The 22,847-nt window shown below is 44.9% G+C and overlaps 1 protein-coding gene across 1 annotated transcript in view; it reads left to right on the top strand.

The window, feature by feature from the left end:
- The window catches only part of MUC2 (mucin 2, oligomeric mucus/gel-forming), a 61,096-nt gene that overhangs the window by 31,786 nt on the left and 6,463 nt on the right, over positions 1-22,847 (top strand). The window contains exons 37-57 of the mRNA XM_056492405.1: positions 652-882; positions 2,232-2,384; positions 3,532-3,759; positions 4,830-4,976; positions 6,151-6,762; positions 7,391-7,582; positions 8,536-8,679; positions 9,818-10,003; positions 11,086-11,244; positions 12,372-12,554; positions 13,601-13,801; positions 14,551-14,751; positions 15,790-16,847; positions 18,011-18,185; positions 18,748-18,995; positions 20,131-20,314; positions 20,437-20,641; positions 21,281-21,459; positions 22,085-22,154; positions 22,462-22,562; positions 22,722-22,753. Coding sequence (XP_056348380.1) covers positions 652-882; positions 2,232-2,384; positions 3,532-3,759; positions 4,830-4,976; positions 6,151-6,762; positions 7,391-7,582; positions 8,536-8,679; positions 9,818-10,003; positions 11,086-11,244; positions 12,372-12,554; positions 13,601-13,801; positions 14,551-14,751; positions 15,790-16,847; positions 18,011-18,185; positions 18,748-18,995; positions 20,131-20,314; positions 20,437-20,641; positions 21,281-21,459; positions 22,085-22,154; positions 22,462-22,562; positions 22,722-22,753 — 4,889 coding nt within the window. The remainder of the gene's footprint in view (positions 1-651; positions 883-2,231; positions 2,385-3,531; positions 3,760-4,829; positions 4,977-6,150; positions 6,763-7,390; positions 7,583-8,535; positions 8,680-9,817; positions 10,004-11,085; positions 11,245-12,371; positions 12,555-13,600; positions 13,802-14,550; positions 14,752-15,789; positions 16,848-18,010; positions 18,186-18,747; positions 18,996-20,130; positions 20,315-20,436; positions 20,642-21,280; positions 21,460-22,084; positions 22,155-22,461; positions 22,563-22,721; positions 22,754-22,847) is intronic.

Genomic DNA, 22,847 nt, shown 5'->3' with positions numbered 1-22,847 from the left:
CAGCAGTAGTAATTTCCGCCAAATTCCTCTGCATCTACTACATAACCAACAAATAATTTTCTGGTTCTGTTTTAATTTCTGACCTTGTACTGGGAGTACTGAAGGTCTGAGAGTGCCTCCATTTGTGGCTGTGGATGGGATCAGGGATGGGTAATTTCTGGGCATTCCAGGAAATGCCATGTGGCCCTAGCTAGCATTTTGGTCTTGCTGTTTCAGAAGGAGCAATTATTTAGGGGTCTTGGGGAGAAGATTTTGGCTTCCCTGACTCAATTCCAAGGCGCTATTTTGTCCTGGTGCCTCATCTTATACTGATTCTGAATGACTGGAAATCTTGCTTTTACCACTGTTGGACAGTGTCCTTCAGCTGGGCAGAATGTAGTCACTGGACCCATGGAGTGCAACTGGAGTGGGATTTGGTCTTGTGACACTTGCATTTGTGGCTCTTTTTGGGCACAGCTGTGTATAGTCAAGGATTCTGCTTTCTGCTGCCAGAAAGGGAGAGCTGCTGCTCACGACCTTTACTGCACTAAGGGTGGCATGACCGCTCTCTGTCTGTGGCTGCTGCCTCATGCATAGCTACTGTTCAGTTTCTATCGAGTCACACTCATGCCTTTGTGTCTTTGTTTTCTCTGTCCCTGCTGTTTCTAACAGGCACACCTCCACCCACACCAAGCACAGCACCCACTACACCAGAATCCACAACAATTTCCTTGCCGCCGCAGACTCCCACTACCACTGCCAGCACCACGATGCCCCCCAGCACCACCACCAGCATCAGCACCCCGAGCACGACAACTGTTACTGTATCACCAACACCGGTTTCAACTACTCCAAGCACATCCACGCCCACACCAACATATACCAGTACCACACCAACTCCAGGTACTTCTACATTTTGTGCTCTAACATATTCCCCTGCTCTTGGAGTAATGAAGGTCCATAAGCACCTCTTTTTGCCTCTGTATGGGATTAGGGATGGGTATAATTTCCAGGTATTCCAGGAAATAGCCTGTTCCAAAGCTGGTATTTTGGGCTGACTGTTTCATAAGGAACAAGAATTCAGGGGTCGTGGGAAGAAGGTCTTGGTTTCTCTGACTCAACACGTCTCCAAGGAGTCATTTCATGTGGTGCCCAGCTTAGAAAGATGCTGAACTGATGAGAAATGTTGCTTTTGCTGTTTTTGAACCTCATTATTCTGCTACCCAGAACAGAATCACTGGAGCCATGGAGTTCAATTGGACTGGGGCTTGGTCTAGTGGTAGTGGTGTGTCAGGCTCTGTTTGGACATAGCTGTGCCAAGTTTTTTCCATTTTGCCTTCTTCTTTGTCCTGTCAGTGCTAACAGTTGTTAATTGTAATAGATGCTTGAAGGAAGGATTCCCCTGCCAGGCTTTTGGGAACAATTTCTCTCTGAAAACTGCCCCTTACTGTGGACTCAATGTGGCCTGTGAGATTCACTAGTGCCCAGGGAAGTCGTTCATCATTGCACCACAGGGATATCACATGATGATCAGGAGGGAATCTATTCACAGCATCAGTTAGGTTGGAGAAGATGTCCAAGATCATCATGTCCAATCGTTGTCTGAATGCCACCATATCAACTAGACCATGGCACTAAGTACCACATCCACTTGTGTCTTAAAAGCCAACAGACACTGTGTTCTGCCACCTCCCTGGGCAGTCAATTGCAGTGTCTAATCATTTGTTCTCTGGAGAAAATCCTCCTAATGTCCAACTTAAATGTCCCCTGGCACAACTTAAGACTATGTCCTCCTGTCCCATCCTGTTAGTGCTCTCATTCCAGTGCATGCTTCCATCCCTAACCAGAGTGTCCTATCTCAGCTCTTAACCATGGATTTAGTCAGGGGGTCTAGGTAATGAAGCAGAGATAAAAAGCCCCAGCAGTTGAAAAGCATTGATCCTTCTCTCATCTCTTACCTATTGGTAGGTTTCTCTGATTTTGTGAAAAGCACCTTCCACAACCATCCCCAGTTTATTCACCAGGGAAGGTGGGCCATGACCATCTCTGCATGGATGTCTAAGAGTCCCCTTTCTGGAGCCAGAAAGGGAGGGCTGGGGCTAGAGACCTTTGCAGTGCTAAGGGTGGGCTCTTAGACCACTCTAAATGTCTGTGGCAGCTGCCTGATGTGCAGCTTCTGTTCAGTTCACATTGAGTCTCACTAATGCCTTTGTTCCTTTGTCTGTTTTCTCTGTCCCTGCTGTTTCTAACAGCCCCACCTACGTCCACACCGAGCACACCAAAATCGACAACCACTCCCTCGACACCAGAGACTACCACCACCACCACCACCACCACCACAACCAGCCCTCCGAGCACAACAACCACTGTTCCTGAAACAACAACTACTGCCTCAACTCCTGGAAGTATGTTCCCAAAAGCAGTAATTCTCACCAAAACCACTCTGCCCCTAGGAACAGAATCGCCAGAAGATTCTCTGGTTCTGTTGTCATTTCTAGCCTTGCTGTGCGAGTAGTGGATGTCCATGAACACCTCCATATGTGTCTCTAGATGGGATCAAGGATATGTGTAAATTCAGGGAATCCCAGGAAAAGTCCTGTGGCCAAATCTAGCTCTTGGGCTACTATTTCATAAGAAACAAGGATTTGGGGATTCTTGAGGGAAGGTCATGTCTTTCCTGACTCAACAGTGCTCCAAGGAGGTATTTCATGCTGGTGCCCAGCTTAGACACTTGCTGAACCAATGGGTAGCATTGCTTTTGCAGCTGTTCAACTGTGTCCTTCAGCTGGGTAAAATGTAGTTGCTGGACACATGGAGTGCATTTGGAGTGGCACTTGGTCTTGTAGCAGTGGTATTTCAGGCTCTGTTTGGGTTCAGCTGTGTAGACTTTCCTCCCTTTCTACTCCTTCTATGCCCTCTGAGTGTTAGTTTTTTTGTCAGCTGTTAGATACATAAGAAGGAAGGATTCTCCTGCCAGCGTTTGAGGGAACAGTTTCACTCTGCAGACTGCCTCTTGCGATGAACTGTAATTTTTGGCTGATGCTTTGTCTGATGAGATCCACTAGTGCCCAGGAAAGCCCTACATCAGGCTGACATTGAAATACAGAGGGAATCACATGCCAGTCAGGGCAGGCAACTCCTGGGCATGCTTTCTTCCCTGACCCCAGCTTCCACTCTTATATCCTATTACATGAATTATTGAGGTGTTCACATAATGAGGCAGAAATAGAAAGCCCCAGCCAGATTCAAAGCATTGCTCCTCTGCATCTTTTACCTATTGGCTGGTCTCTGTGATTTTGTGTGATGCAGCTTTCAGCACGATCTCTAATTTCTTTACTAGGAGGGGAGGGCCATGACACTTTCTGTGCGTGAATAACAAGGAGTCTCCTTTTCATGGCCAGAAAAGGAGGGCTGGTTCTGGGAACCTTTGTAGTGCTAAGGGTGGGCTGACCTGTGTCTGTGGCAGTTGCCTCATGCACAACTTCCATTGAGTTCCTGTTGTGTCCCACTCATGCCTTTGTCTGTTGTCTCTATCCCTGCTGTATCTAACAGGCACGCCTCCACCCACACTGAGCACACCAGGAACACCACCTACTCCCACACCAACAGTATCTGAAACTCCTATCATCACTGCCAGCACCACGATGCCCCCCAGCTCCACCACCAGCATCAGCACCCCTAAGACAACAACGACTGTTACTGGATCATCAACAACCTCCTCAACTACTTCAAGCGCATCCACACCCACAGCAGAATATACGACCACTCTACCAACTCCAGGTACTGCTGCCTTGTCTGATTTTGTATCCCCTTGCTTTGGGACTAATGGAGATGTGTTAGCACTTCCATTTGTGCCTCAGTGTGGAATTAGGGATGGATGTAACTGCTGTGCATCCCATGAAATGGGATGCCGAAAGCTGGAACTTGGGTTGGTTTTTCAGAAGTGATGAGAATTCAGGGGTCCTTGTGAGAAGCTCTTGGCTTCCATTACTCAACAAGTGTCTAACAAGGTATTTCATGTTGGTATTCTGGTTGGACATAAAGAGATGCTAAACTGATGGCAAATCTTGTGTTCTTGTTGGACATTGTCCTTCATCTGTCAAGAATGTAGTCACTGGACTTAAGGTGTGAAATTGCACTGGGGGTTATTCTTGTGGCACTATAATTTCAGGTGCTTTCTGTGAAAAATTTTGCAGACTTTCTTCACTGTCTTCTCTTCCTTTGCAATCTCAGTGCTAGTGAATTCCAGTGTCTGTAGATATAGGAAGCAAGGATTTCTGTGACAGGCTTTTGGGAACAGTTTCACTCTGCAGACTCTCCCTTCCTCTGAAGTGTGGTCATTGGCTGATGAGATCCACTACTCCTCTGGGAAGCCCTTCAGACGGCTGGCATTGAATCAGTGGAACTCTTATGACAATGAGGCAGGAACATATTCCTGTGTGTGCTTTGTTTTAAACCACAAATTCCCCTCTCAGCTCTTGCCCCAGAATTTAGGAAGGAGTTTAGGTAATGAGGCAGAGATAGAAGCCCCAGCCACATCCAAAGCATTACTCCTCCTCATCGCTTGCTTGCTCTTTCTGATTTTGGGAGAAACATCTTCCAGCACTATCCCCAGTCTCTTCACTAGGCATGGAGGGACATGACTGTCTCTGTGCATGGATGCCAAGGATTCTGCTCTCTGAGGCCAGAAAGGAAGGGTTGGTGCTATGGATCTTTGTTCTGTTAGGGTGGGCTCACCTCTCTAGGTCTGGGGCAGCTGCTTCAGGCATAACTTCTGTTCATTTCACATTGAGTCCCACTCATGCCTTTGTGCCTTTGTCTGTTTTCTCTGTCCCTGCTGATTCTAACAGGCACACCGAGCACAGCATCCCCTACAACAGAACTGCCAACCACTTCCACACCACCAGAGACTTCCACCACCACCACCACCACCACCACCACCACCACCACCACCACCACAGGACCAACGACAACAACTGTTCCACCAACACCCCCAGGTCTGTGAAGTATGATCCAAAACCAAATAATTCCCACCAAAAGCCCTGTACCTCCAACTACAGTACCAAGAAAGAATTCTCTTGTTCTGTTGTCATTAGTGTCCTTGTTGTGGGAGTAGTAAAGATCCATGAGTAGCTCCACTTGTGGTTCTGGATGGGATCAGGGATGGGTGTAACTTCTGAGCAGCCTGTGGCCAAGCCTGACCCATTGTCTGGCTATTTCATCAGGAACAAGGATTTAGGAGTCCTTGGGAGAAAGTGTTGCCTTCCCTGATGCAACAGTGCTCCAAGGAGGTATTTCATGGTTGTGCCAAGCTTTGACAGCTACTGAAGTGATGGCAATGTTGCTTTTGTTGCTATTGGACAGTGTCCTTCAGCTGGACAAAATGAAGTCACTGGATCCATGGTGTGCAGTTCAAGTGGGCTAAAGCTGGTGACAGTGGCATTTCAGGCTGTCTTTGGACACAGCTGTGCAATCCTTCTTCCCTTTCCCTCCTGTTTTGTCTCTGTGGCCATTGCTGCTACTTACCAGCTGTTTGGGCTGTAGGAAGCTTCCATGGCTATTGCTGGCAGAGTTTGGGGAATGGTGTCAGGGTGCAGATTGCCCCTTTGGACAGACACAAGCTTTGGGCAGCTGGATTCTTCCAGCATTCCTGTTGGTGCTTGGCTCCAGCGATCTGTGTGCTGCTGGGAAGCGGCTGAGGCTTTGTCAGCAGCGTGTGTCCTGTTGCCTGCTTTCCCTGTGGTTGGGTTCCTTCCCAGAGTTTAGGTTCTCCATGAGATATTGAGGTAGTGTGCATGGGCCAAAAAGATGAGAGTGGCAGGAGTCTCTGCTTAGTCCCACTCTGCCTCCTGTGTCCATCTTGTGTGAGTGTTTCTGTGCACACAAGAGTCCATACAAATCAATGAGACCCAGCTGTGGGGGGAACAGAGAGAACTCATCAGTGCCTGTGTCCTGATTTGAGCCTGGAGTGGTTTGTAGGGCCAAGAAGGAGAGGCCTAGCCACACCACTGAGCTTTCTTGTGGCCAGTGTTGGCTGGGTGCAGTAGCAGCATGAGGAGCACTGTTGAGTGCAGGGGATGCCCAAGGCACCAGCTGTGTGTGAGCTGGTGCCCTGCATTGGTGTCTCTGTCCTGTCTGTTTCTAATTGTCTGTTGTGATGTTGCCTCCCAGAGTGTGACTGCATCTGGTCGGACTGGATCGACATGACTTACCCAGATGGTTCTGACAAGAACAGTGGTGACTACGAAACCTTTGAGAACATTTGGAAGAACTACCCCTCCTGGGAGTGTGCAAAGGTTGAAAATGTTTCATGCCGAGCAGAGAAATTCCCTAACATTCCCATTGCAGATTTAGGGCAGAAAGTGGAATGTAGTGTTGATGTAGGGCTCATCTGTAACAATAAAGACCAGCGGCCCGGAGGTGTAGCGCTAATTCCAGTCTGCCTCAACTATGAGATCAGTGTCTGCTGCACCCCCAACCGCCCAGAGTGTCTTCCAACTCCAAGCACCCCGAGCACCACATCTTCCACAGCTTCACCCACAACGACCAGTGTGTCCACTCCAAGATCAACAACCACTCCAACGCCAACACCAGAGACTCCCAGCAGTACCACCCCTACCACCACCACCACCACTACGACCACGATGACCCCCAGCACCCCCACCACCAGTGGCAGCACCTCACAGACAACACCAACTGTTCCTGTCTCAACCACACCCATTTCAACTACTTCAAGCACAGCTACGCCCACACCAACATACACCACCACCACACCAACTCCAGGTACTACTCTGCTGTGTGCTTTCATGTGTTTCCTTGCTGTGGGGAATTGAAGGTCTGTAAGCACCTCCACCTGTGCCTCTCTATGGGATCTGAGATTGGACTAATTGCTTTGTATCCCCTGAAATGGCCTTTGCCCAAGGTGGCCCTTGGGCTAGTTGTTTCAGAAGGAGCAAGGACACAGGGACCTATGTCCTCCTCCCCTGTGGAGGTATTGACCCTCTTGGTACTGTGCATACATCCTTCCCTGGCCACAGATTCCTATCTCAGCTCTTACTCCATGAGTTAGTGAGGTGTTCATGTAATGAGGCACAGATAGAAAGCCCCCAGTAGGTGAAAAGCATTGTTCCTCCTCCTCTCTTCCCTATTGGTAAATCTCTCTGATTTTGTGAGAAGCACCTTCCCACACTATCCCCAGTATCTTCACTAGGCATGGATGCCTGTGACCCTGTGTATGCATGGCTTTTAAGGATTCTGCTTTCTGGGGCCAGAAAGGAAGGGCTGGTGCTAGGGAACTTTGTTGTTCTAAGGGTGGGCTGATCTCTCTAGGTCTGTGTCAGCTGCCTCATGTGCAGCTTCTTTTGAATCCCACTCATTCCTTTGTTTTCTCTGTTCCTGCTCTTTCTAAAAGTCACGCCGAGCAAAGCATCCACTACCCCAGAATTGCCGACCACATCACCAGAGACTCCCAGTACCACCACCACCATCACCACCAGCTCTCCGACCACAACTACAACTGGTACTGGATCACCAACACCCACCTCAACTACTTCAAGCACATCCTCTCCCACACCAACATACACCAGCACCCTACCAACTCCAGGTACTTCTAAGTTTTGTAGTCTCATATGTTCTTTGTCTTTGGGAGTACTGAGGGTCTGTGAACACCTCCTTTTTTTTTCTCTGTGACATCAAGAATAGGTTTAACTTCTGGACAGCCCCTGAAACAGCGTTTGCCCATAGCTGTCCCTTCATCTCTGTTTCAGAAAGTAGAAGAACTTACTAGCTTTTGGTGCTGTTGGACTTTGCCTTTCAGGTGGCCAGAGTCGTTTCACTGGACACTTGCTTGTAATGGAGTGGGGCATCATATTGTGGCACTTGCATTTTAAGCTCTCTTTTGGCACAGATGTGTAGACGTTCTTCCTTCTCTTCTGCTCCTTTGCCAAGTCAATACTAATGCTTCTCAGCTATTAGAGGTGTAGGAAGGAAGCATTCTTCCGAAATGCTCTTGGAAACAGTTTCAGTCTGCATACTGTGACTTTTTGTGAACTGTGGTCTTTGCCAGACAAGATTCACTAGTGCTCTGGGAACTCCTGACATCAGAAAACTGCATGCCAATCAGGCAGGAACATAGTCCTGTGCATGCTTCCTTCCCTGATCACAACTTCCCCTCTCAGGATACCACAGGATTTAGTGAGGTGTTCTAGATAATGGGGCAGAGATAGAAAGCCCCAGCTAGAGCCAAAGAATCACTCCTTCTCATCTCTTACCTGTTGGTAGGTCCTTCTGATTTTGTGAGAAGCACCTTCCAGCACCATCCCCAATCTCTTTGTTAGGAGAGGAGGGACATGACCCTGCATGTGCACAAATTTCAAGGAGTTTGCTTTCCAGGGCCAGAAAGGAAGCACTCGTTCTAAGGATCTTTATTGGGCTAAGGGTGGTCTGATCTCTCAAGCTCTGTGTCAGCTGCCTCGCTTGAAGCCTCTGTTCAGTTCATATTGAGTCCCACTGATGCCTTTGTGCCTTTGTTTTCTCTGTCCTTGCTCTTTCCAACAGTCCCACCTACGTCCACACCGAGCACACCAAAATCAACAACCACTCCCTCAACACCAGAGACTACCACCACCACCACCACCACCAGTCCTCCGAGCACAACAACCACTGTTCCTGGAACAACAACAACCATCTCAACTCCTGGAAGTATGTTCCTGGTGCTAGTAATTCCCATAAAAACCCCTCTGCTTCTAACCACACAACCAACAAAAATTTCTCTGGTTCTTTTGTCATTTTTGGTCTTGCCACAGGAGTAATGGAGGTCTGTGAGTACATCCATTTGTGGCTATGTGTGGGATCAAGGATGTGTGTAACTTTTGGGCATTCCAGGAAATGAGCTGTGCCCAAAGTTCATTTGGGCTGTTTCAAAACTGATGAGGATGCAGGGGTCCTGGGAAGAAGGTCTTGTCTTTCTTATACAATGATGCTGTAAGGAGGTATTTAATCTGGCTGCCCAGCTAAGACAGATGCTGAACTGATGGAAAATGTTGCTTTTGCAACATTTGCTGTTGGACCATGTCCTTCAGCTGGGCAGAATACAGTCAATGACGTGCAGTTGGACAGTGACTTTAATTTTTGGCATTGGTGTTTTAAGCACTGTTTTAGGCTCAGCTGAGAAGTCAGTATAGACTTTTTTCCCCTCTCTCCTCCTTCTTGGTGGTGTCTGTGCTAATGCTTATCAGTGGTTATAGATGTAGGAAGGAAGGATTCCCCTACCATGCTTTTGGCTACATACTACCTCTTGCAGTGAACTGTGGTCTTTGGCTGACCACAGAGTTCCACTATGACCACAGAGATCGCTATCTGTGATGTCCTTTATCAGGGTGACATTGGGAAAATCATATGACTATCAGGCAGAAACATATTCTGCTGCAGGATCCATTCCTGGACCACAGATTCCCCTCAGCTCTTACTCCATGAGTTAGCAAGGTGTTTAGGTAATGAAGCAGAGATAGAAAGCCCCAGCCAGATCCAAAGCATTACTCCTCCTCATCTCTTCCCTACTGGTAGGTCTCTAACCTTCTGAGAAGCACCTTTCTGCACCATCCCTAGTCTCTTCACTAGCAAAGGAGGACCATGACCATCTCTGCACATGGATATCAATGAGTTTTCTTTCTGGGCCAGGATGGAAGGGCTGCTAGGGACCTTTGCTGTGCTAAGAGTGGGCTGAACTCTCTAGCTCTTTGCCAGCTGCCTCATCTGCAGCTTCTGTTCAGTTCACATTGAGTCCCACTCATGCATTTGTCCCTTTGTCTTTTTTCTCTGTCTCTGCTGTTTCTAACAGGCACACCTCCACCCACACCGAGCACACCAAAATCGACGACTCCCTCAACACCAGAGACTACCACCACCACCACCACCACCAGCCCTCCGAGCACAACAACCACTGGACCAACACCAACACCCACTTTAACTACTTCAAGCACATCCTCACCAACACCAACATACACGACCACCCTACCAACTCCAGGTACTTTTATGTTTTGTGCTTCCTATGTTGTGCTCCTGTGGTTGTAATGAAGGTCTATGAGCTTTACTATTTGAGGCTTTCTATGGGATTCAGCATGGGAGGAATAACTATTGGGCATTCCAGGAAATTTCCTGTGCCCAAAGCAGGCCTTTTGGGCTGGCTATTTCAGAAGGAAGAAGGATTCAGGAGTCATGAGGAGAAGGTCTTGGCTTCCCTGATTCAACAGTTTCCGTTGAGGCTTTTCATCCTAGTGTCCTGCTTAGACAGATGCTGAACTGACAGGAAATCTGGCTTTGCTACACTTGAACTTCGTTCTTCAGCTGGGCAGAATGTAGTCACTGGACCCATGGTGTGTAGTTAGAGTGGAGATTAAGTTAGTGATACTGGCATTTTAGACAGTCTTTCAGACTTTGCAGACATTCTTCCCTTTCTCTCCTACTCCTTTGCCTTTTTATGTTAAAGGATTTCAGAGGTTATAAATATAGGGAGGAAGGATTCCCCTGACATGCTTTTGGGAGAATTTTCACTCTGCATACTACATCATGTTGTGAATTGTGGCCTTTGGGTGACCAGATCCACTAGTATGCTGGGATGTCCTTTATCAAGGTGACATTGAGAACACCACATGCCAATCAGGCAGGTACCTATGCCTGTACATGCTTCATTCCTGGATTGCATATTCCACTCTCAGCTCTTGCTCCAGGATTTAGTGAGGTGTTCTAGGTAATGAAGCAGAGATAAAAAGCCCCAGCCAGATGCAAAGAATTACTTCTTCTCATCTTTTACCTTTTGGTAGGTTTCTCTGATTTTGTGAAAAGCACCTTCCACAACCATCCCCAGTTTCTTCACCAAGGAAGGAGGGCCATGACCATCTCTGTGCATGGATGTCAAAGAGTCCCCTTTCTGGAGCCAGAAAGGGAGGGCTGGGGCTAGAGACCTTTGCAGTGCTAAGGGTGGGCTCTTAGACCACTCTAAATGTCTGTGGCAGCTGCCTGATGTGCAGCTTCTGTTCAGTTCACATTGAGTCTCACTAATGCCTTTGTTCCTTTGTCTGTTTTCTCTGTCCCTGCTGTTTCTAACAGCCCCACCTACGTCCACACCGAGCACACCAAAATCGACAACCACTCCCTCGACACCAGAGACTACCACCACCACCACCACCACCACCACCACCACAACCAGCCCTCCGAGCACAACAACCACTGTTCCTGAAACAACAACTACTGCCTCAACTCCTGGAAGTATGTTCCCAAAAGCAGTAATTCTCACCAAAACCACTCTGCCCCTAGGAACAGAATCGCCAGAAGATTCTCTGGTTCTGTTGTCATTTCTAGCCTTGCTGTGCGAGTAGTGGATGTCCATGAACACCTCCATATGTGTCTCTAGATGGGATCAAGGATATGTGTAAATTCAGGGAATCCCAGGAAAAGTCCTGTGGCCAAATCTAGCTCTTGGGCTACTGTTTCATAAGAAACAAGGATTTGGGGATTCTTGAGGGAAGGTCATGTCTTTCCTGACTCAACAGTGCTCCAAGGAGGTATTTCATGCTGGTGCCCAGCTTAGACACTTGCTGAACCAATGGGTAACATTGCTTTTGCAGCTGTTCAACTGTGTCCTTCAGCTGGGTAAAATGTAGTTGCTGGACACATGGAGTGCATTTGGAGTGGCACTTGGTCTTGTAGCAGTGGCATTTCAGGCTCTGTTTGGGTTCAGCTGTGTAGACTTTCCTCCCTTTCTACTCCTTCTATGCCCTCTGAGTGTTAGTTTTTTTGTCAGCTGTTAGATACATAAGAAGGAAGGATTCTCCTGCCAGCGTTTGAGGGAACAGTTTCACTCTGCAGACTGCCTCTTGCGATGAACTGTAATTTTTGGCTGATGTTTTGTCTGATGATATCCCAGGGAAGCTCTGCATCAGGCTGACATTGGAACACAGGGGGAATCACATGCCAAGTGCATGCTTCTATCCCTGACCCCAGCTTCCCATCTCAGCTCTTACCCTGTTCAGGTAATGAGGCAGATATAGAAAGCCCCAACCGGATCCAAAGCATTGCTCCTCCTCATCTTTTACCTATTGGCTGGTCTCTGTGATTTTGTGTGAAGCAGCTTTCAGCACCGTCTCTAATATCTTAGAGAGAGGAGAGAATGGGGAGGAGGGCCATGACACTTTCCGTGCATGGATGTCAAGGAGTCTCCTTTCCGGGGCCAGAGATGAAGGACTAGGACTAGGGACATTTGCTGTGCTAAGGGTGGGCTGACCTGTGTATGTCTGTGGCAGCTGCCTCATCTGCAGCTTCTGTTCTGTTCACATTGAATCCCACTCATGCATTTATTCCTTTGTCTTTTTTCTCTTTCCCTCTGTTTTTAACAGGCACACCTCCACCCACACCGAGCACACCAAAATCGACAACGACTCCCTCAACACCAGAGACTCCCACCCCCAGCCCTCCAAGCACAACAACCACTGTTCCTGGACCAACACCAACACCCACTTTGACTACTTCAAGCACATCCTCACCAACACCAACATACACGACCACCCAGCCAACTCCAGGTAATTCTCTGGCCTGTGCTGTTGTTTGTTCCCTTCCTGTGGTTGCCCTGAAGGTACATGAGCACCTCAGATTCTTCCTCTCAGATGGATGTGGGGTGAATGTAACTGCAGGGTAACACTGGAACAGCCTTTGCTTAAAACTTGCCTTTCATCTGCCTGTTTAAGAAGGAACAACGTTTTGGGGTTCTGGGGAAAAAAGTCTTGGCTTTCCTGACATAATAGATTACGAGGAGAAATTTTGTGCTGCTGCCTAGCTTACACAGATCTTGAACTGATGGGAAATCTTGCCTTTTTTGCTGCTGGACCTTGTTCTTCAGCTGGCCCAAATGTAGCCACTGCATGCCTTTAATTTTTATGGCTCTGGCATTTTAGGCACTTTTTGAACATAGCTCTGTAGACGTTCTTCCCTCTCTCCTGTTTCTTTGCCCTGTTAGTGCTGAAACATTTCAGTGGTTATAGATGTAGGAAGAAGGATTTCTCTGCCATCCTTTTGGAACAGTTTTCCTCTGCAGACAGACTTTCTTTGAACTGTGATCTTTGGCTGATGAGATCCACTAGTACTCTGGGAAGCCATTTCTCAAGGTGACATTGGGAAAACCACATGCCAATCAGACAGGAACACATTCCTCTGCAGGCTTTCTTCCCTGATCACAGCTTCCCATCTGAGCTCTTACCCTGAGATTTAGCAAGGTGTGTTCAGGCATGAGATAGAAAGCCCCAGCCAGATCCAAAGCATTACTTCTCCTCATCTCTTACCTATTGGTAGGTCACTTTCATTTTGTGGAAAGCATCTTCCAGCACTATGACCAGTCTCTGTGCTAGGAGAGGAGGGCTGTGATGCGTTCTATGCATTGATTTCAAATGTTCTGTTTTTCTGGGCCAGAGCAGAAGGGCTGGTGGTAGGGGCCTTAGCAGTGCTAAGAGTGGGCTGACCTGTGTATGTCTGTGGCAGCTGACTGATGAACAGCTTCTGTTCAGTTCACATTGAGTCCCACTCATGCATTTGTCCCTTTGTCTTTTTTCTCTGTCCCTGTTGTTTCTAACAGCCCCACCTACGTCCACACCGAGCACACCAAAATCGACAACGACACCCTCAACACCAGAGACTCCCACCACCACCACCACCACCACTAGCAGCCCTCCAAGCACCACAACCACTGTTCCTGGACCAACACCAACACCCACTTTGACTACTTCAAGCACATCCTCACCAACACCAACATACACGACCACCCAGCCAACTCCAGGTAATTCTCTGGCCTGTGCTGTTGTTTGTTCCCTTCCTGTGGTTGCCCTGAAGGTACATGAGCACCTCAGTTCTTCCTCTCAGATGGATGTGGGGTGAGTGTAACTGCAGGGTAACACTGGAACAGCCTTTGCTTAAAACTTGCCTTTCATCTGCCTGTTTAAGAAGATACAAGGGTTGGGGTTCTGGGGAAAATGTCTGGTCTTCTCTCACTCAGAAAGGCTCAGAGGAGGTGTTTCGTACTGCTGCCTAGCTTACACAGATCTTGAACTGATGGGAAATCTTGCCTTTTTTACTGCTGGACCTTGTTCTTCAGCCAGAACTGGACATAGGTGCAATTGTGGCATGGCTTTGGTTTTGGTACTTGCATTTTAGGCACTGATTGTACATAACTGTGTAGATGTTTTCCCCTCTTTCCTGTTCCTTTGCCTTGTTAGTGCTAATGCTTGTCAGCTGGTATAGATGTAGGAAGGATGGATATGCTTTTGGGAACAATTTCACTCTGCAGACTCGCACTTTCTTTGAACTTCCAGCACCATCTCATTGCTCAGAGGGAAGGGCCATGTGCATGGATTTCAAATATTGTTCTTTTTGGGGCCAGAAAGGGAGGGCTGGTGCTAAGGGTGGGCTGATCCACCTTAGCTGCTCTGTGGCAGCTGCCTCATGTGCAGCTTCTGTTCAGTTCACATTGAGTCCCACTAATGCCTTTGTGCCTTTGTTTGTTTTCTTTCTCCCTGCTGTTTCTAACAGCCCCACCTACGTCCACACCGAGCACACCAAAATCAACAACCACTCCCTCGACACCAGAGACTCCCACCACCACCACCACCACCACCACCACCACCACCAGCCCTCCGAGAACAACAACCACTGTTCCTGGATCAACACACAGCTCAACTCCTGAAAATGTTATCACCGAAGTCCCACCAGTTCCACCTACAGAAGCAATAAGTAATTCCCAGGGTTTCATGTCTTTTGCTGGTTTTAGAAAACAGGGTTTATTGGCAGCTTAACATGTGTTTTAGTTTCTATACTCTGCACTTACACATTTCAAAAGCATCCCAGCTAACCTTTCAGCAACGTCATATCCCCTACTGTCCCAGTTCATCTGCCTCTGTTAAAGGATGTGAAGTAGATGAAGGAGTTTGCCTGTCCTCACCCAAATGTGAATTAGTTTTCATTGAAAGGCTGTCCTTGTGGGCTGAACCAGTGTATCTTAATTCCTCTAGCATTATTACTGCACTCTTATTATATACACAGTGCTTCTCTCTCTACTATGTGTCACTTATATCATGCCGTAAAAGCACAAATAGATGGCTCTGGCACTGGCCTGTGAGAATCATGAACACTTTTTAACATCCTAATCAAAAACAATTTTAAAGGAGTCTCCATTAGCAACCATAATGAAAACTGGCCATGTGAAAAAGGAGAAAAGTGTATTTGGGGTTTGCAGAATCCCAAAATAGCTTGTGTGTGAGTAATCTTAAAGGCCTGAGCATCAGAAATGGAACACAGTCTGCTCTAGCAACTGCTCCATTTCTGTAGAATCAAATTACTCTGAGCATAACCGATGGTGGTATGAGCCACCATGAAGCAGCACGGAGAATAATAGTCTTTCCATAGAATATAGTATAACAGCAATACAGTATTAACCAGAGTTCATTGATCTACTCAGTGGATTCCCCTGGATCTAGGACTGCTGAACTCCTCTGCAATATAAAGTTTTAACACTGCCGAAGATTTTCCCTCAGACACTGATTGTTGATAAAGTGTTTATATCAATGTCTCCTTTGCAAGATGTAGGAGATTTTGTTAATAATGTCTCAGTGATACATAAACCATTCATAAAACAATTTCTGCTTTATTTCAGTCTGAAGACCTTATGCTTAGGCTTGTTGAACTACATATGCTTAGTAGAAAATGAGATGACATTAGGAAGAAAATGCAATTTCCCTACTTAAAATACTCTGTTTTCTCCCTGTCTTAAAGAGGGTACCACAACACCTGAACCAGAGACATCGACAAAAACAAACACTCCAGTTACTCCTTCAACTACCCCACTGCCAACAACAAGAACAACAGAAGTAAGTACGCCTACTGCAAGCACCACTAGTCAACAGTCAACATCACCAGTGTCAACAAGCCCAGTGACAGCTACCACCTCTGAAGTCACTGAAACAACACCAACCACCAAGACCACCACTTCAGGCCCCACGCCCTCAAGATCCACCAGCACCACACCAGTAACAGAAACACCTTACCAAGAGACCACTACCATCAGGACCCCAAGCCCTCCAACAGGATCATCTACCACCACTTCCAGCCCTGGCACCACCACAACCTCAGGACCAAGCAGCACTACAGAAACACTACCACCAATAACAACAACTCCATTCACTGGAATTACATCAACCACCAAGACCACCACTTCAGGCCCCACACCCTCAAGATCCACCAGCACCACACCAGTAACAGAAACACCTTACCAAGAGACCACTACCATCAGGACCCCAAGCCCCCCGTCTACCACCACTTCCAGCCCTGGCACCACTACAACCTCGGGACCAAGCAGCACTACAGAAACACCACCACCAATAACAACAACTCCATTCACTGGAATTACATCAACCACCAAGACCACCACTTCAGGCCCCACACCCTCAGTGTCCACTCCCCCCACCACCACAGCAGGAACCGAAATAAGTACCCCAGGGACAACCTCTGCAACTGTTACTACTCCAACAACATCACCGGCATCAACCAGCCCTGTGTCAACCACCACCTCTGGTACTACTCCAACAGAAAGCTTTACCACCACTTCAGGAACCACCTCTGTCAATGCAACCACCACCTCCACCACATTCACAACCCTTCCCCCTAGCTCAACTACTACATCTGGGCCAACTGCAACATCAACTGCAGTCACCACTACAGGAAGTTCTACGCACGGTGCAACTCCTCCAGTTAATGGCTCAAGTTCAACTACAAGTCTAACACCAACCACTGCTAAAAAGACTTGTACTATTTTCCCTAATGAATCTTATGAGGTGAGTAGATTTCATGCTTTCATTGTGCTTTGGATGGTGACTAGATATATCACTTCAATGTTAGTAACATAGAGAGTAGGCATTAATCTGGTTAGGAAAGAAAGTATCAGTCTGTTCTATTTCTTTGGTTTTGTTCGACATCAGCAGTACTTCGAATGATATTTGGATTGGCAGCTTATATATTGCAATTAGCTCTTCAAGGATAATTTTGTTAAAGCTTTCTGCAAGGAGCTAGATCAGAGCTCAGTGTTTGTCTTTGTTGTAGGATAGCTCTGATGAAAAGGAAACCAAGAGCTAAGTAGTGCTAAGCTATCTTTTCTATTTCTGCTTTTGAATAAGTGGGTAAAAGTTGTTTGTGTATTTCTGTTGCAGCCAACAAAAATCCACAGGGCTGAATTTGTCTGAGTTTGGAATGAGTCATACTTGTTTACAGACTGGTTTCAGGAGAGGACTGTGAAACAGATCACTGCATTCAAATGCTTGTGAAATTTGACACTGAGTTTGTTTTTTTTTTTCTTTTTTTTTATTTTTTGGACCCTCCACCTCTGACATAGACAAGACAGTGTCTTGTACATTTCTAAAGCCTCCTCATAGTTTAAATGCATACCAACTTGCTCAGTAGATCTGCAGGAATAAAAATTATACATGGCTGAAAAACTGGTAGAAGATAGAAAAAAATACATGCTGTTACAGTGCATGCATATAATCACCTTGGACATTTTCCCCCCAAACAGTTGTTGTTCACTGTAGTTTTAGCTATTAATCTGTTCTAGGCATTCATGGAAGGGAATTGATCACATATTGGCCATTCATATTGAGGAGTGTCTTTGACCGTTCTTTAGAGAGTGTGTTAAGTGATGAGATGAGATAAAACATTTCACTTTTAGATAACTGAAACTAGAGGAGGGGATTGCCATTTCAGTTTACTGGCTTGACTTTTGTAAGTAATACTTTTCACTTAGCAGCTCTCGGTTGCAGACCGAGACTAGATAGTGCTGACTGATGCACTTCCATCCTATTTTCAGATTTCTGGTGGGGGAAAGCTTGTCAATGAACACATGGCTTTTTAGAAACCTGCAGAAGATATTCAGGCATAACTGTGGTCAGTCTCACTGCTTCCTAAGGTTTGTCTCGTCTCCTCCCTCCTCTCTTTTCAAACACAGCAAGGTGACTCATGGTGGCTCTGTAACTGCACTAAGGCAATATGTATAGAAGACAACATTGTCCAGGTGATTCCAGTAATCTGCAATCCACCTCCGAAACCCACATGTTCCAATGGACTGTCTCCTGTGCCAGTCATTGATGAGGATGGATGCTGTTGGCACTGGGAGTGTGATTGTAAGTGTATATTTTGTTGAATATTTAATCTCCTGAGGGAATAATACTATTGTCAAGACCAACAATATTTATCAGGGAACAAGTATTGTGCAAGGCTGTGACTCAGTCTTCTAGTGTTGGTTTGAGTGCTCAGTTGATCTTTTTAGCCAAATGAGGCATTTGCTTAAGTTGTCATTATCTCTACATAACTGTTGTGTTAGTCGAGTAAATTGGTCTCCCAAAGTAGGACTTAGATGTCCAGAGGCAGACATCTATAGACTAGAAGCCTATATATATATATGTTACTTGTTCAGAGTGTTGTTAATGAAATATCTGTGGTATAGTTAATCCTGTTCTCAGTTGTCTGTCATTAATGTCAGATGAACTGTGCATTGAAAGTGCCTGGTTTTTATTGATGACTTCTAGCTAATGAGCTCATGCATTGACATGTACACTTTATTAAAATTAAAATGCCCAAAGTTCACTGAAATGTTTCCCAAACCTACAGATTTTGCTTGTAGTCTGATATGTTTTTATTTTGTATGTTGCTATTATAGCCTAACTTAGCTGTATGTTTTTGTAGGCTACTGCACTGGCTGGGGAGATCCACATTACATGACTTTTGATGGATTGTACTACAGCTTTCAAGGAAATTGTACATATGTCCTTGTGGAAGAGATCATTAAGAACGTTGACATCTTTGGTGTCTACATTGATAACTACCATTGTGATACACGGGATGTAGTGTCCTGTCCTCGAACGCTCATCGTGAGACACGAGACTCAGGAAATCAGGCTAAGAACAGCACAACCGAATACTCTACAAGTAGAGGTACTAAAGAATGTTACCACTGATTTCTTGATTCAGACATTAATACTGCAACAGGATAATTACATTAACAGGGTTTGGGAAAAAAATTAATCTGTATTTTAGATTTGGTAACAGTTCAGATTATAAAATTGGACTACTTCAAAGGACTACTTCAAAGCATTTTTTTACTCCAAATGTGGAGAAAAAATTCTATAACTTCCTGTCTTTTTAATCTCAAGTCTATGCAGATCTCTCCTGAAGTGGGGACAAATTGCTAAGAGTTAAGGATGTAAAACAAGTTAATTTATAATTAGCATTAAAGTAATGAAGGAAGACAGCGTGGAATGGGAGGCTATAATATCGGTAGACATAACAATAAAGTGCTGGCCTGAAGCATTTTTCTAAAGTACCATTAGTAGCTTTGACTTGTGTTACCTTTTTAATATTTCAGAGTAGGGCACTTACATGTTTATTCCATTGATAAATATGATGTCACAGTTTTTGGATTTCAAAATTAGTGAGAAGTGTTTGGGGCTTTTTGTAGCTTTTTACTGTTTGTTTGGTTTATTTTTGTACATTACTATGTGAGAATATTGCAAGTTAGGTTGCAACATATTGTTGAAAATTTACAACATTTAGACCTCTTTTTTTTTTTCTCTAAAGCAAAGTAATATCCAATTGCTGAGTGAAAGTATTAGTGTTAGTTTCACAGGTATATCATGGCTACTGTATTTTAAAAAATAATACAGTTTTAGTCTTATTTCTGTTACTTAATTTTCCTATAAGCATGTTCTCTTTGTGCCAAGAAACCTAAAATTTTATACCATATGAATTTAGGAGAATTCTTTATTCCACATTCATGAGGAGTCCTTGATGCCATAGTCACTCTAATAAGTCTGTTGAGTGTTAGGATTTAGCTGATTTCAACCTTGAATTTATAGACTCATTTGTTGATGGCTAATGGTTAATAGACTTTTTGTGGCTCAGAGAAGAAAAGTTTGACTTTCCAGTAACAAAGGAAACACAGGAACATTTGTTACAAATTAAAAGGATATTATTTACCTTTACATTCTTTCTGCAAAGCAAAGGAACAGTAAATTGTTTTGAAAAGTCTAACTAAATTTATGCCTTTTTTCTGTTTTCCTTTATTTATTAGGTGACAGTAAACAACCGGCTCGTGGCTTTGCCTTATAAGAAGTTTGGTGTGAGCATCTATGAGTCAGGCATAAATCGTGTTGTGGAAATTCCTGAGCTGAAAATGAATGTGACCTACAATGGCTTGTCCTTTTCTATCAGAATGCCCTACAGCCTGTTTGGCAACAACACCCAGGGACAGTGTGGTAAGGCTTACTCTTCCAATTTTTGCCCTCTCAGAAAACCACAGTGACAGGCCTGCTGCAAAGATGAATGGAATTTCCTAACAAATCTGTCAACTAATTCTTTCTCTCCTTACCACCCTTAGGTACTTGCAATAACAACACTGCAGATGACTGCATGCTGCCAAATGGAAAAATTGCAGATAACTGTGAAACCATGGCAGATCATTGGCAAGTTGTTGATCCTTCCAAACCACAGTGCTCTCCAAGCCTAGTTCCTACAGGTTCACCAAGCACAACACCAACACAGCCTTGCAAAGAATCTTCCATTTGCGAGCTTCTTTTGGGAAGGTAACATTACTCTTGGCTTTACAAGCCTTTGGTTTTTTATTTAAATGGAAATTTTAGGATTAATTTACCAATGGAAAGTGTTTCTAACTATTGCTCTATTTCTGTATCTTTATGGTTTGCTTCTACTCCTTTCACTTTTTCTGGTTGTTATTTTTTGCTGACAGTATCTTTCAACCCTCTGGGCTGCCACACTAACCTTTGTTGATGTTTGCACATTGTCCTATACTCTCAACCCTCCCCTGTCCCATGATCTTGCCTTTTCCCACATTAACTTAGCAGAAAACAGAGTCCAACTGATAACAGAGATCTTAATTTTTAGAACACCATGTCAGAACTTACAAAAAAAAAAAATCAAAATCACTTAAAAGAGATAGCACATGGTTGCACCTAATAATATACAGCTCCTGGACTCAAGATATTGGAGTCTAAGTGTTCTGTAGGTGAGGGGAGAAGATTTTAACATATGTTGGAAGGTTACTATTTGGATAAGTGCTCTCAGCACAAATCTCTCATCAGTAGTCCACATCCACATCTCCTTAATCTCCCATGTTCTCTGTTGCCACATCATAACATGTTAAACACATTGAAAAATGTATAGATCATTCAGTAACTAATAATGATAAATATTTCTTTTTCTAGTGTGTTCAAGCCATGCCATGCATTTGTCCAGCCTGAAAAGTACTATGCAGCCTGTGTTTTTGATAGCTGTGTACTTCCCAACCTAGACCTGGAATGCTCAAGTCTGCAGATCTATGCTGCCACCTGTGCTGATCAAGGCGTGTGCATTGACTGGAGAAAACACACCAATGGTGTATGCTGTAAGTATCTGGCCATTCATCTTGAATTATTAAGGAAGGTTATGTGGAACTGTTTCAGTAGTAATGTCATACTGCTTTCAGAGCAATGAAGACACCAATAAATCACAGCAGCTGCTCTCCTTAAGTAATTTTGCAGGCAACATTAACAATGGCAATGGGCCTTCAAAAATATACATGTATTGACTGTTCCAGAAATATCTGTATCAGTACATACTTTTTTGTATGCAGGCGGTCCTATGCTTTGCAGGCATTAACAGATCACTCTATTTGGTGATATGTACATTAGTTTTCATCTGTAGTAAGAACACAAAGGGAAGGAAGACACTCCTCTTTGAGAGCTTGTGCAAAAGAGACTGAAATTATGGGAAAAAATTGTAATCAAGATGTAGACTCTAGGCTTTATCGCCTTAGTGTAAAGTACAGTGCTATAACTCTATGGCTGAATTGCACAGAATTATTCCATTTAGAGGCATGAGTCTATCTGGCCTTTTTCCTCTTTGCTTCTAAGGATTATCATAGATATATAGGAAAATGAGTAAACAGTGTTTAAATTCTTGGCATAAGGTCATGAGTCTTTTATGATATTGTTACTGAGCTGTTCCTCCTTTTCATTTTTCCATTCCAGCCCATGAATGTCCTCCTGGTAAAGAATACAGAGCATGTGGTCCTATTAAAGAGATGACCTGCAAATCAAGGTAAAAAATTCCTTCACAGTTAATTATAGTTTGTACAACTATTCAGTTGTATCTAATGCACAGGTGAATGAGTAGAATCGACCTCCTCTCATATCTTACACTGACTGTCAAATTTATTAGTACTATTCTTCTCACCCTAAATCTGGATGCCTGAACTGTTTTTGTTTCTGTTTCGGACACCAATAATCCTTCATCACAAATGTGTAGATCATTTGCCACTGTGATTTCAGTGAAAGGTTATTTGGCATAATCCTCCTGTATGTGCCTACAACATTAATTGTGTTCCTCTAAACTTTTTGTCTCTCAGAGGAGAGAACGACACATCAACTAAACAAGTGGAAGGCTGTTTCTGTCCTAATGGAACCATGCTGTTTGACTCTGGTGTGGATGTCTGCGTGAAAACTTGTGGTGAGTTTTACTGCTTCACTTGAATGCATGTTTGTTTCCTCTTTGTTTCCTTCCATGTATGCAACAAAGATTTCACTGTATGCAGTGCTCGTACAATGTATAGTAGAGATGCTTTCTGTTATGTGACTGGTAATGGAAATTTATTCTGGTATTTTCCAGGCTGTGTTGGAGTGGATATGATACCAAGAGAGGTATGATGCTGTACTTTTGGATTTTCAAGTAGAAGTTTGGGTGGGGAGAGGAGAGTAGTCTCCACTGGTACAATCTTGTTTTGTCATCTCCAAA

This window comes from Oenanthe melanoleuca, chromosome 5 (genome assembly GCF_029582105.1).
Source record: "Oenanthe melanoleuca isolate GR-GAL-2019-014 chromosome 5, OMel1.0, whole genome shotgun sequence".
NCBI classification, from domain to species: domain Eukaryota; kingdom Metazoa; phylum Chordata; class Aves; order Passeriformes; family Muscicapidae; genus Oenanthe; species Oenanthe melanoleuca.
The sequence above is the reverse complement of the archived record's forward strand: the minus strand, read 5'-3'. Positions and strand labels throughout refer to the sequence as shown.